This window comes from Lonchura striata, chromosome 4, assembly GCF_046129695.1.
Source record: "Lonchura striata isolate bLonStr1 chromosome 4, bLonStr1.mat, whole genome shotgun sequence".
NCBI lineage: Eukaryota > Metazoa > Chordata > Aves > Passeriformes > Estrildidae > Lonchura > Lonchura striata.
Window position 1 is genome coordinate 25,632,849 of NC_134606.1, and position 13,025 is coordinate 25,645,873.

Sequence of the window (13,025 nt, forward strand, 5' to 3'; positions counted from 1 at the left end):
GAGGCAGAATAGGAGAATATAAACCAGAGAACACAACAAAATGTAATGCAGGATGAACAGAATTTAAGAGTGATTTTGTGGGGGAAATAATTTAATCAACCGTGCATATTTCTTCACATGAAACACCACAACAATCCTGAAAAACATTTTGTTTTCCTCAAAAAATTATTCCATAATTGCTTGTTTTGCAGCCGTTCAGCATCATTGTTACAGAAATCATCTCTCTCAGAGCCCACAGATAGACTGTACAAGCCTCAGTCTCTTCATCTCACAGAATGCCTATCAACAGCAGAGTCTCCAATGCCAGCAAGAGAACTCCAGCAATGGGGTCAGTGAGAAAAAAGTCAGGCTTACTGCTCTCAGGTGTGATCTCACCTCTAGATTTGGGAGAACACACCAGCACCTCTGAGGAGATGGAAATGCCTTGTTTTTAGAAACTGGCTGGAAAGCTGCCCAGTGGAAAATGATCAGGGAATGCTGGTCGACAGCTGGCTGAACATGAGCCAGCTGTGCCCAGGTGGCCAAGAAGGCCAACGGCACCCTGGCCTGTGTCAGCAATGGTGTGGCCAGCAGGACCAGGGCAGCGATAGTCTCCTGCTGTACTTGGCACTGGTGATGCCACAGCTGGAATCCTGTGTTTAGTTTGGACCCCCCATTACAAGAAAGACACTGAGGCGCTGGAGCATGTCTAGAGCAAGGCAATAGAGCTAGGTAAGGGTCTGCAGAGCACAAGCCTTATGAGAAGTGGTGAGGGATCTGGGGTTATTTAGCCCAGGGAAAAAATGCTCAGGGGAGACCTGATCACTCCCTACAACTGCCACAAAGGAGGTTGTATAAAGGTGGCAATGAGTGTCTTACCCCAAGTAACAAGCAATATGACAGGGGGGGAAAGCCTCCAGGAGAACCAGGAGAGGTTTAGGTTGGATATTAGGAAAAATTTCTTCATGGGAAGGCTGGTCAGTCATTGGAACTGGCTTCCCAGGTAAGTCATGTAATCATCATCCCTGAAGGTATCTAAAAGATGCATAGACATGACACTCAGGGACATGGTTTAGTGGTCGATTTGTCAGTGCTGAGTTAACAGCTGGACTGGATGACCTTCAATATCTTTTTTGAGATAAAAAATGATTCTATGACTTTATGTGTGGGCATATAAAGACCATGCTTTTTGAGAAGTTTACCTCTTGATAAGTTTTGGGCTCATTTTTACAGCAAGGAAAAAGGAGATACACTTGAAATTTGGCCCGTGTATCAAGTTTCTACTCCAAATAACAAACCTGTACTTTTTCAAGCTAGCAAACAAAAAGTCAACAGGTCATATTAATTTCCTCCAACCTTCTTTCCTTGAAACAGCTTGGAATTTTTGATATAAAATAAAAAGTTCTTAAATCAACACCAGTCTGAAAAAAATCAGCCTAAACAATTAAACCACTAAAACCAATAATCAACTGACAACCAGACTTTATTACAGTTGTAAGATGGAGCATAGAACAAGAAATAATACTTTCACCCCAGAGCTTTTCCTACACAGGGAGAAAATAAATTATTAAATGAAAACTCATAAACACAGCATAACAGTTAAGAGTGGAAACATACACTGCTTTCCTTTTTCTTGATGTGGTGAGAAGCATACCCTTGTAGTGGTGTCATTTTCAGTTTTGTTCTGGAATTGAGAGCACTTCAAGAAGTCTGGCCAAGAAGCATTCACCATACCCAGGACTGGTTCACAGCCTTCTTTTGCTGCCTCACAAAACGTCCTGCAGGGCAAGAGGCCTCGACTAAAGAAACGAGACAGAGAGCAAAATTTAAAATTATTATTACTTTAGCAGGTTGTGAAAACTTTTTAGAAAGAGCAAAAAGTAATAATAAGTGCTTTTGACAAATTTTGCGCTCTACACCCATACCCTTACAGTGATTAAATTTTCAACCCAGCTTTCCTGAAGTTTATGTCTACTGCAGAACCTCTTAGGCTTTAGCAAGTGAAATTTTGCTTTATTTATAACCACTCAAAATGCCACAGAACGATCTTTTTCCTGGTACAGCACATATATCTTTCTCTTTACATCTGACTCTCAGTTGTACCTGCCTGTCTCAAAACCATGGCTAGAACTCCATTCAGTCACAAGTAAGTGGCCTGAACTGAAGAAGTCTACAGTACCCAAAAATGTACTAACTTCATGTTTCATTTTACAGTAACAGAGAATAACGCAGTACTTTTAGCAACTTGTGACATGGCAGCAACCATAAGAAAGGAATAAAAAAGCTGTCTTAGCTGCCTCACTACAATGTTAATGAAGAAATTGATGTAAAGCAAAATATTCACTTGCATAAGTACTTTGAAGTCCGTATGGCTGACTTTCTCTGCTAAGTATCCAAAAAGATAAGTGTGTTGCCAGTGTTGTTACTGAATTTATTACATACTCTGGTTGGAACCACATTTTTTAAAAAGGTGTTTTTAGAGATCTCCAGGTAATGCTAAGAACTTTTAAAGAATGCCTTTCACATGCTGCAGTATTGAACTTATCTCAGAAACAAGTCAAGGAATTTATCCCTAAAACTGTCTCTTGCGGCTTCCTGGATGGCAGATTATTGTTGCCTGTAAAGAAGCATATATATTCTAAAACAGCCCTTTTTACCACCAGATTTTTTTATTGTGATCCATTGAAAGATACAAAATTTTTGCACCAAAGATCACCTATATGGCTGTGTACAAAATCAAGAATGGTTTCATCTGATGACAGAAGAGTTCCCACTTATTAGTTTTGCACATGGTACTGGTAAACTAAGTTACTCTGATTTAAAGGCTATTCATATGAAGATGTTCTGAAACACTTCTGGTTTTTTACAGAAACTATTCAATATGGAAAGAAAGGGCACAAGAACTCTTGAGTTGCTCTAGAGCCTCAGAAACTGAGAAACCCTTTAAATAAAGGGGATTTGACAGGGCAAGTGACTGTCTCCAGACATTTTTAAGTTTTTCCTCCTTAGCTAATGGCACTTCTGGTTTGACAGAGGCTCTCTCATACAGCAAAATGCCAAAAGAAATGCTGCTACTTACTACAGAAGGCACTTGATTTTCAAAATATCTGTAAGAAATAAGATGTCACAAAGCTAAAATGAAGTATTGATTTGACCTGTTGGTGAGTGATAACCCTGTATTTTTTTTCAACCTGATATGCTTAATTTCACTTTCTGTTCATTTTTTACAAGACCACAAAATATGCTACAAAAACTGTATTACAGTGAAAAGTATTGTAAGCAGTGGTTCTACCTCATTTACTAGTGCAATGGAGCACAAGTAGCAATCTGAAGACAGTACATTCTGCTAAATTTATTCTTTTTTCTCAAAAAATAGAGTTAGTAGGGACATTACTTGAATTTAACAGGCCTCTGACAGAGATCTATTTGAGTTTATTACAGTTAACCATCTGTATATATATGATTTCTATGAATGGGAATGAATGCTGTTTGAAAAAAAACTCCCAAACAAACAAACAAACAAAACATAAAGAGTTCTTGAGAATTCTCAGAGGAAGTTTCATACAACTCTGGAGTATTTAATATGATCTCTGTTTTCCTGACCCACACCTAAATGATTAACATTTAAAGCACCACACCTCAGCTATAGCCTGACATTTAGCAACTAGGCAATAGTAGTATGTGTATGTCAATATCTTAAAATATAACTATAGCAAACTTCCACCTATATGGTTCCTTGTTTCCAAAGGTCTTTCAACATACTGAACATTCTTTTTAATCAAGAATTTTAAAATAATATTCAAAAGTTATATTAAAATATAACTATGCAGAGTTATACTTACATATAATTGTTAAAAAGCTTCTAAAAATGTCAGGAGTAATTTTTTTCAGAAGATCTATCTGCACATTTAATTTTTACATCTGTATGAGGAAAAACCTATGAATACAAAACGTTCATCTCATTTATTTATACGGTATTGGATTTGCATGGCAAGGTTCTTGTAGTGGGAGGGATACAGGGGTGGCTCCTGTGAGAAGCTGCCAGAAGCTTCTCCTGTGTCTGGCAGAACCAACTCCAGTCAGATGCAGGACAGACCCACCACTCGCCAAGGCTGAGCCCATCAGTGATGCTGTTGTACTTCTGCAGTATTCAAGGAGGCAGGGAAAAATTGGTGCAAAGGCAACTGCAGCCAGGAGAAAGGAGTGAGAATATGGGAGAGAAGCGCCTCTGTAGATACCAAGGTCAGTGCAGCAGGAGGGGTAGGAGGTGCAGCCCCTGGAGGATCCCACTTTGGTATAGGTGGATGCTCAAAGGAACCTGTGACCCTGGGGACCTCACACTGGAGCAGGTTTGCTGGCAGAAATTGTGACCCTGTGGTGAACCCATGCTGGAATAGCCTGTGCCTGAAGGACTGCACACTGTGGGAGGGACCCACACTGTAGCAGCTCATGAAGAACAGCCCATGGGAAGGACTCACACTGGAGAAGTTCATGGATGACTGTGTCCCACAGGAGAGCCCCATGGCAGAGCAGAGAAAGAGTGTGAGGAGTGCCTCTCCTGAGAAGGAAGGAGTGACAGTGACAATGTGTGATGACATCACACCTGCCATCCCCCTGCACCTCTGAGGGGACATGAGGTAGAGGATTCATGACCAAAGTTAAACGCAGGAAGAAGAGAGGGGTGTGAGGAAGTAGTTTTAGGTTTTGTGGTTTCCTTTCTCATTGACCTGCTCTGATTTGGTTGGCAGTGAATTAAATTACTTTCCCCATGTTGTGTCTGTTTGCCTATGACAGTAGCTGGTGTGTGAGCTCTCCCTGTCCCTATCTCAATCCTGAGACTTGTTCTATTTTGTCTAACCGGTCCAGCTGAGGAGGGGAGTAACAGAGCAGCTTTGGAGAGCACCTGCTGACCAGACAGGGTCAACCTACCACAGACATGCACAGAACAGTAATAATTTGGAAATTACCTGTTTTCTAAAAGACAACTACATGGTTATCTAATAACCAAGCAGAATTTGTAGCCTCTAGAGAAGCTCTGACAAATCAGAAAACATGGGATTATCCAGCAATTACTGCAATTTTGGCCCAGTTTCAATGTTGAGTCATGTGTGCTCCATAAATTAAGTATTTCTGGATAATGATCAAGTTTTGTATGGATTTATTGCTTAATTTGCTGGAGGATGAAAATATGATTAATAATATTTATCTTGATTACTCTTATTTACAGCTACTCAGAGACCAATCCTTTAAAAAATAAATTGGCAGGTCTATGGCAATCTTACCATAATTGATTTGGCACCAGTGGCAGGAACAGAAGCAGGTTGTAACATATTAGCATGAGATTCTGCTCTTCACGATATTACTAGAAAAACTCCTGAAATTGGAGTTTGATGAAAGAAAGAAAATATGACATATTTTTATCTCTGTGGTTGGTTTCCCCAGACTCAAACTCCACACTTCAGTAAATTCAGCTGCACAGAAATACCAACATTAAAAAATGTAGGGAATAAAAAAAATAGAAATCTTCTTTATTGTTTATTAAAAAGCATATTCAAGGTAGAGTTAACATTTAAGGGCTTTAAATTTGCGTAAGGCATCTTTGAAGAAGCTATCAGAAGTTCTGTATTAAATACTCATTGAAGCACATATATTCAATACAGTATATACTCTGTTAAGTGATTTTAAGTTTCCTAAGAGGTTAAACACTGCCTAAAGCAGAAGATCTGATTTCCTTGTTCACTTACATGGGAACTCAGATTGCCTGATTATAATCCTACAGGGACCTACTCCCTAGAACTCAGAGATATTTTACATTTTTAGACTAATTTTTTCAGAATTGACTCCTCTTCTTTGCAATCACATTACCATGCACACAAGTCCTCAGCAGACTGTTTCTTAAGTGGTTGTTTTGAGTACTAGAAGTTATCAAAGAAATAGTACTGCAAGAAGCAGTAAGGAGAGGGAAGACCCTCATGGTGACTGTTTTCCACTTACTGCACAATTTACCACATTTTCTAAGGTTAGCTCAAGATTCAAGTTAGCTAAAGGTCTGACTCCCAACCTCAGCAGACACTGCGGGCATGCCTTTTCTGGAAGAAGCAGCACTGTATGCATCTTGGTTTCCAAATGCCTGGATCTGGTTCCATGCTACTTGCAGTTTTACTGCTTGTAAGAGCTGTTTTTAGGCTGTAAATAAGAGGTCAAATAACTCATTCAACTGAAGAGTAATGTGACCAAAAAAAAGCACCTTTTTCTCAGATCTGGCTGTTGATTGGGTCCTCCAAAAGGATACAGGCAAAGAAGGAATAAAATGTCACAAGAGGGAGAAGTAGAAATTGCTAAAACTGACAAAAGCATTAAATTAAATAAAATTAACAATTAACCATCCGGCAGAAACTCCCCATGCAACCTGGTAAATACAGTAATATATCTAGTGCTCATTATTATCTGTGGTATTTCTTTATGTCTTCGCAAACAGTATCTCCACTGGTAAAAGTACTGCTATATGCATGCCCTGTTGAGAAATTTATTATTGCAGTTTTACAGGTTAAAACAATAGAGGATAAAATATTTGCAAAAAGCTTACAACCAAATTGTTATGCCAGAGCTGAAGATGCAGCACGAAGATCACTGAGAAACACAACTGTTGGCTGCATTGCTAAAGGTCACATCTGTGGTTCAATAGACAACCTGACTGCAGGCAGACTGACAAATATTTTCAACTACTGCTGGTTCTTATTACTGTTCTTTCCCCAGCTTCATCCCTTCAGTTGTTTCAGGATAACTTTTTCTGTGGCCACACAAAAAGCTGTATTCAGGTACTGAGACAAGTTAAAAACAACTGTAGGATATTTCTCTGTATCATTCATACACAGGCACACAATGCTAAGAATGGCACTAGATCGCAGACCCGAGGCAAAATACTGGTAATACAATTGTGAGAAATTGCTGGGCAGGGAGGATGAGTACAAGGACAAACTGAAACATCATGAAATTCTGGGAAGAAGAAAACCAAGGTTATTCTTTATTTCTACTGCCCTGAAATCAAACAAGTTGAAGTGATTAGCTCACACACCAGCCTTTGTGTGCCCTAATTGTCTTTAATACTTTCATTACATTCTAACAATAACGATTTTCAGAGAATACAAATGACAGGAAAAGAAGTTTCAACAGCTTCTTTTAGAGAAAACACATACACCCAGGATTACAGTTTGCTAGAGTGACCATTCTTGTGAAATCTTTCTCAGTACCCTCTCACAGTACTCCAATATGGAGAGCAGCAGAGTCACTGACAGAGTTTTATGAAACAAATTCATAAACCTCTCAAAACCTCACTTCTTTATTGATGGATTTTTAAACAAACTGTCTGCTGATGTTTCACAAAATCAAGAAAATTATGTATTTTTATATTTTCTTTGGTTTTATCTGTAACTTTCAAGTTCATTTGAGAGTTTGAATTTCTATTTTGTCTCTAAATAGAGAAATCTGAAATTTGCTTCTTTACATAATGAAATCTGAAAAGAAAGCAAGGTTATTTTAGATTTTTGTAGTAATTTCACTTGACAAAACTGAACACTGAAAGATGGTACCTCAATTCCATGTAATACTTTGTAACACTCAAAGAAAAGTACTACCTCCCACCTAGTTTTTAGCTTAAGTGCATGTAGTGTTTTTTCAAAACAGGTTCCTGTCTACAAGTACAAAGATGCAAAACTACCTGTAAAAGGATAGGCCCCACAGTCTGAGAAATATGGAACATCTTAAAGGAGAAAAAAGGCCGCAGAGGTGAATTTGGCAAAAGGCATAACAGCTCAGCTTCCCCGGGGTGGGAGCCTGAGTAACAGGTGCAGCTGTTTAGGGAAGATCAAGGCCTTGTATTAACTGGCTGAACTGCAGGTAAGTGTGCACCCCGCTGCCCTACAGGGACTCATAAGGATTTACAGATAGCGCAGAAAGCCAGTTCTAATACACCCATGAATGCCCCATTTGCTGTCATGAAGCTTGGCAACACAGTAGTACCCTTTCCATGAGACTGAAAAAAGCCTGGGTTATACAATGAGAATGAAAAAGATGGAGATACTCAATGGATTGCCTGCAGCATGGAAGAACTATCTGTTTAAATGCTATGAGAACAGAAAAGTGACAAAAACAAATCTGAATAAAAAGCTGGACTAGAATCTCTTCTGTGGGTCCACAGAGATTTCTTTCACTAAGAATGACAGTTCAAATTAACTACTCCTTAATAGCTGCCATATCTTATGGCAACAGGAAAGAGATGGCTAGAGAGTTATACTTGCAAAATCTTAGAACACATCTGCTGTCCAAGAGTACCATACTTAACAAAGAGCTCACACAGAACTCTGAAAGCTGTTCAGATGGGGGAAATATAAATTCCTGATTCCAGTGAAAGTGGAACTGGGAACAAACCCAAATATACCATTAGATTAAAAAGACTCTTCTTATCCATCCAAAAATGAGTAAAGGAAGCAGCAGCTGCTATTGAATTTTACATCTTCTGTATCAACCGCTGTTATTTAACATCTCTTTCAGGCTTAGAAATGCTCTTCAGACAATGTGGCCAAACTGTGTTGATATCCTTAAGGATGGACACATACAGTCTCTACAATGCAAGTTAGAATTTTGAGTCAGTGTAATTATTTATTTTGTAGACAAAACTCAGATAAACTATTTTGACCAAAATAAGAAGTCACATCTGAGTCAGCAGTGTGCTGTGGCAGCCAGGAGAGACAACCCTGTCCTGTGATGCATCAGGCACAGCATCAGATTGTCCCGCTCTGCTCTGCATTGGGACATCCTCACCTCAAGTTCTGGGGACAGTTTTGGGTACCACAATGTAGGACAGATATTAAAGAGCATCCAAAGGAGGGCAACAAAGCTGATGAAGGGTCTAGAGGGGAACCCAAAAGAGAAGAAACTGAGGACACTTGGTCTGTTCAGCATGGAGACAAGGAGATGGAGAGGAGGAGACCTCATCACAGTCTGCAACTTCCTCATAAGGGAAAGTGCAGGGGCAGACATTGATCTCTTCAATTTTGTGACCAGTGACAGGACTCAAGGAAACAGCATGAAGTTGAGTCAGGAGAGGTTTAGCTTGGATATCAATAAAAGGTTCTTGCCCCAGAAGGTGTTTGGGCTGGAACAGTGTCCTCAGGGAAGTGGTGACAGCCCCAGCCTGACAGAGTTCAAGAAGCACTTGGCCAATTCTCTCAGGCACACAGCACGACCCTTGGAGATGGTCCTGTGCAAGGCCTGGAGCTGGACCTTGATGATTGCTGTGGGTACTTTCCAACACAGGATATTGTATGATTCTGTGAATCAGCAAGAAACAAATTCAGAAATCCCCTTTGACTCCTCTGTCACTTTCCATGACAGCACAATACATCACAAGCTGAGCTTATAATACTATAACAATCAGAAATTCCTCAAGTATATAGTGTACAGCAGAAGCATAAATATTGCAATGTAGCATTGAAAAGAAAAAATCTATGAAAAATTTTCAGTGTGTTTTGTACAATGACCATAATCAGGTGGGATGATCTGTCCTGACTAAAGCCCTTCCAGATTTCTCTTACTTATCCCATCACTTGATTCAAAGACAACAATGAAAATGGGAGAGAGGCACTAAATTAATTAATTCTAGCTTTAGTTCAGCCATTAATCAGTTTAAATTAGTATTATTAAGAATATTGCTACAACTATTTTTACATTCTTGTACTATCTGCCAAAATGACTCCTGAAGTAAAATTTCTGAAAATTCATGCATATTGTTTATTATGCAAATTATGAACACACTGTTTATTTACTTTACTCTATAGAAATTTCTTTTATAAAACAAAACAAACTCCTAAAATGCCTGAAAATCCAGGTTACAATATCTTTTGTTTCTAGCAAACAAAATTCACACATAGGAAAGAGAAGCTGGCAGAGTGAAACAGAAGTCCTCTGAATCACACACTAGTATTTCAATCACAACATTGCTATAGAAATTCTGGGCTAACTGGAAGTAAATCATACACTGCACAGCTGCTCTGTGTTTGTATCTTCAGATAATAAATACACCCAAAGCAATATTGTACCTAAAGAACTGCCTTCCATTTCCACAGATGACTGTGAGAGAGTTACCCTTAATTTCATGCAGTTTTCCAGAACTCATGTTTCCTGTGCACTTCAGAGCATTGCCAAAAGGAAGACCTCAAGAATCAACCCAAGTTAAAACCTCCCGAGCTGCACCTTATCAGGAATCCTGAAGAATCAGACATACTTCTCACTCACTGACATTCAAGGATCTTCTTTGTCAAGTAGAAAATCATTGTATCACGCTACTTCAATTTCACATAAAAATTGTTTCACAAACAAATCTGGCAGAAGCAGATGTCATCAATTTAAAGAAGTTGTCCTACCCCTCATCAGCCTGCTCCAAAATCTCTCCTCACCTCTCTTCCCTACTTTTTTTGTGCCAGCATGGCACTTCATCTTGTTACACAATGGATAACATCAGTCACTCCTAATTAAATTCAGACCAGTTCCCAAATCCAATCTGTCATGGAGCTGAAAAATACTATTGACAGAACATGGAAAAGACATGGGTGAGATGGGGAATAACAAGCAGGAGAATAGCATAATAGTTATTCTTTCATCACTACTAGCATTTTATATAGCACTATCTATTGTGAAACAGCAGTCTGGAACATGTTCTCCAGAAGGGTTGTGAAACCTCCATCCTTAGAGATCCTCAAAACCCAACTGAGAGCGGCCCTGAGGAGTTTCATTTATCTTTAATGTTCATCCTGATGTGAGCCAGAAGAGTTCCAGAAGTTTCTCTCCTTCCCACCTGCATAACATTGTGATTCATGTTTGACTGCCCTGCTCAGCCTGAGAGCCTGTTGCTTACCACTGGGGTCTCCAGTAGGGCAACAAGAACTTCTGACAGAGGAGACAGACCTGTGAGAGGTTAAATACGTCTCACTAACTGAATCCTCAATATGGTTTGAGTGCAGACGGTTTACAAGCTATTTGTTAATAAGATGGGCACTAAAATAAGTTAAACATGAGCTGAAAAGCATAGGAATTCTTTGAGAATTCTTTCACCACACTTCAATCTGAAACCATTTTGTTTTCTAATTACTGCACAAGAGGGTGTACTCATATCTAGTAGAAGAGTTCTATCTACCAAACTAAGATAAAATGTTACCTCGTCTGTTTCTGGTGAGCCCAGATACACCAGTCAAATAGGAAACAATCAGTGTCAATACTCCCAAAATGTTTATGAAAATACTCCTACCCAACAACTAATGCAATTGATAAAATTAAATAAATTTTATTCTATGAAAAAGGGTGTTTTTCTAAATTACCAAACAAACAATAACAAAAAGACATGCTAATTTTAAGAGTAGTTGTAAAATATTATTTCAGCTACATAAATGATCAGTATTGATTTATAAGAAGTAATATATTACATTATATATAATATAATATATTGTATGTGCAGAAGAATGAGTTATGATCTCTAGTTAACATACCAACTTAGGAAACTATAAACCACAGCTTATAACAGATAATACACATAGAAAATCATTGCAGCAACTGGGCTGAAAGCAATCAATCAACAACATATTCATTAATAAAACAACCAGCCCTCATGGTTTTCCTTTCTGCCTCCCTCCCTTAACTTCACTGCACAGCATTGTGAAACATAATTTCAAGCAGACATTTCCATGCCCAGATTGTTCTCAGAAATGTTTCTTTATCTTATAACCTTTTAACTCTGGTGCATCCATAACTCCCTCCAACACACACTTTGAAATTAGAAGCACTTCATGAAGTTTTGATGCTGCCTGCTATGGCAAATGCTGATTTCACATGCATTGGATCACACACATGATTCTGGCCAATGCAGGATGACATTGCCTATATTTCTACATTGCTTTTCTAACCTTCTATTTTTAAAATTAATTTCTTAGCTAATCCCCTCTTTCTTTACGTTGACTTATTGACAAATTAAACATACCAGTAATTCTAACCAGTTTGTTAGGGCAGGGAAGGGACAGTTCTCTGAATGTGGAAAACAAATCCCTTCCAGCATCCTATCTCTCTTTTCTTTTCCCCTGTATTTTGTCCCTGGTTTGTCCTTCCCAACACTGCACCTGTGTAAAAGAACTGGCCTCACAGAGTTAATTTCAGGCCCTGTCCCTAGATCCAGTACCACCCCTAGCTATTGGGACCCTTTAGGTCCACCCACAGCAGCTGAGCCATGACAGTTACAGAGAAGCTTTTAGAGACTCCACAATTTTTCAGACGTGTAAGCTAGAAATCGGTGATTTAGTTCCGTAGGCATATCCACAGGTACATAAACTTTATAAAAAGAAGTTTCCCTAAGCAACTCATTTTTTTCTTCTGTTTTTTTTTGTTTGTTTGTTTGTTTGTTTTTGTTTGGTTGGTTGTTTTTGTTTTGGGTTTTTTTTTTTCCCCCAGGGCATTATTTAGACATTCAAAAAAAAAAAAAAAAAAGTTAAAAGGTGCTTTTTTCTTTTTTTCCCTCCTCAGAAACTATACATATCTCGAGAAAGGGTTCTCTAAGGTATGTTTTTCAACTTCAAATATTGGCATTTTGGCCCATGCCACTTCATTACCAATGCTCTCCTTAGCATTTCTTGCAAACACAAATTTTGTATTTGTCACCTTCATAATATCTTGGCTTGGGAGAAAGTAGTAGTGGCTCCTAAGGTGATGAATATGACATCTTGACTTCATGGTGTGAGTTCTGAGGGACAGTGCAAACCATAATCTTCTCATCAGCACATTGTTTTCTGCTGCATGAATAGCACTTAGACAAGATTATTAATATAACTCATAAACTTTGAAACTATTTATGAACAATACAAGCTGTACTGAAAAGAAAGGTGTGTCTCTAGAAATGCTATTTTTAGACTGCTGTTTCTTCAAGTTTCTTCATTTATGTCTTGGCAAGATGGTCCACTCCAATACTTTAGAGAAATGTGAGCATTCCCTTCTTTGACATCAGATAT

General features: G+C 38.7%; 1 protein-coding gene across 1 annotated transcript in view; it reads right to left on the reverse strand.

Moving 5' to 3' along the window:
• The window catches only part of CORIN (corin, serine peptidase), a 113,168-nt gene that overhangs the window by 52,016 nt on the left and 48,127 nt on the right, over nucleotides 1-13,025 (reverse strand). Inside the window, exon 5 of the mRNA XM_021526370.3 lies at nucleotides 1,597-1,778. Coding sequence (XP_021382045.1) covers nucleotides 1,597-1,778 — 182 coding nt within the window. The remainder of the gene's footprint in view (nucleotides 1-1,596; nucleotides 1,779-13,025) is intronic.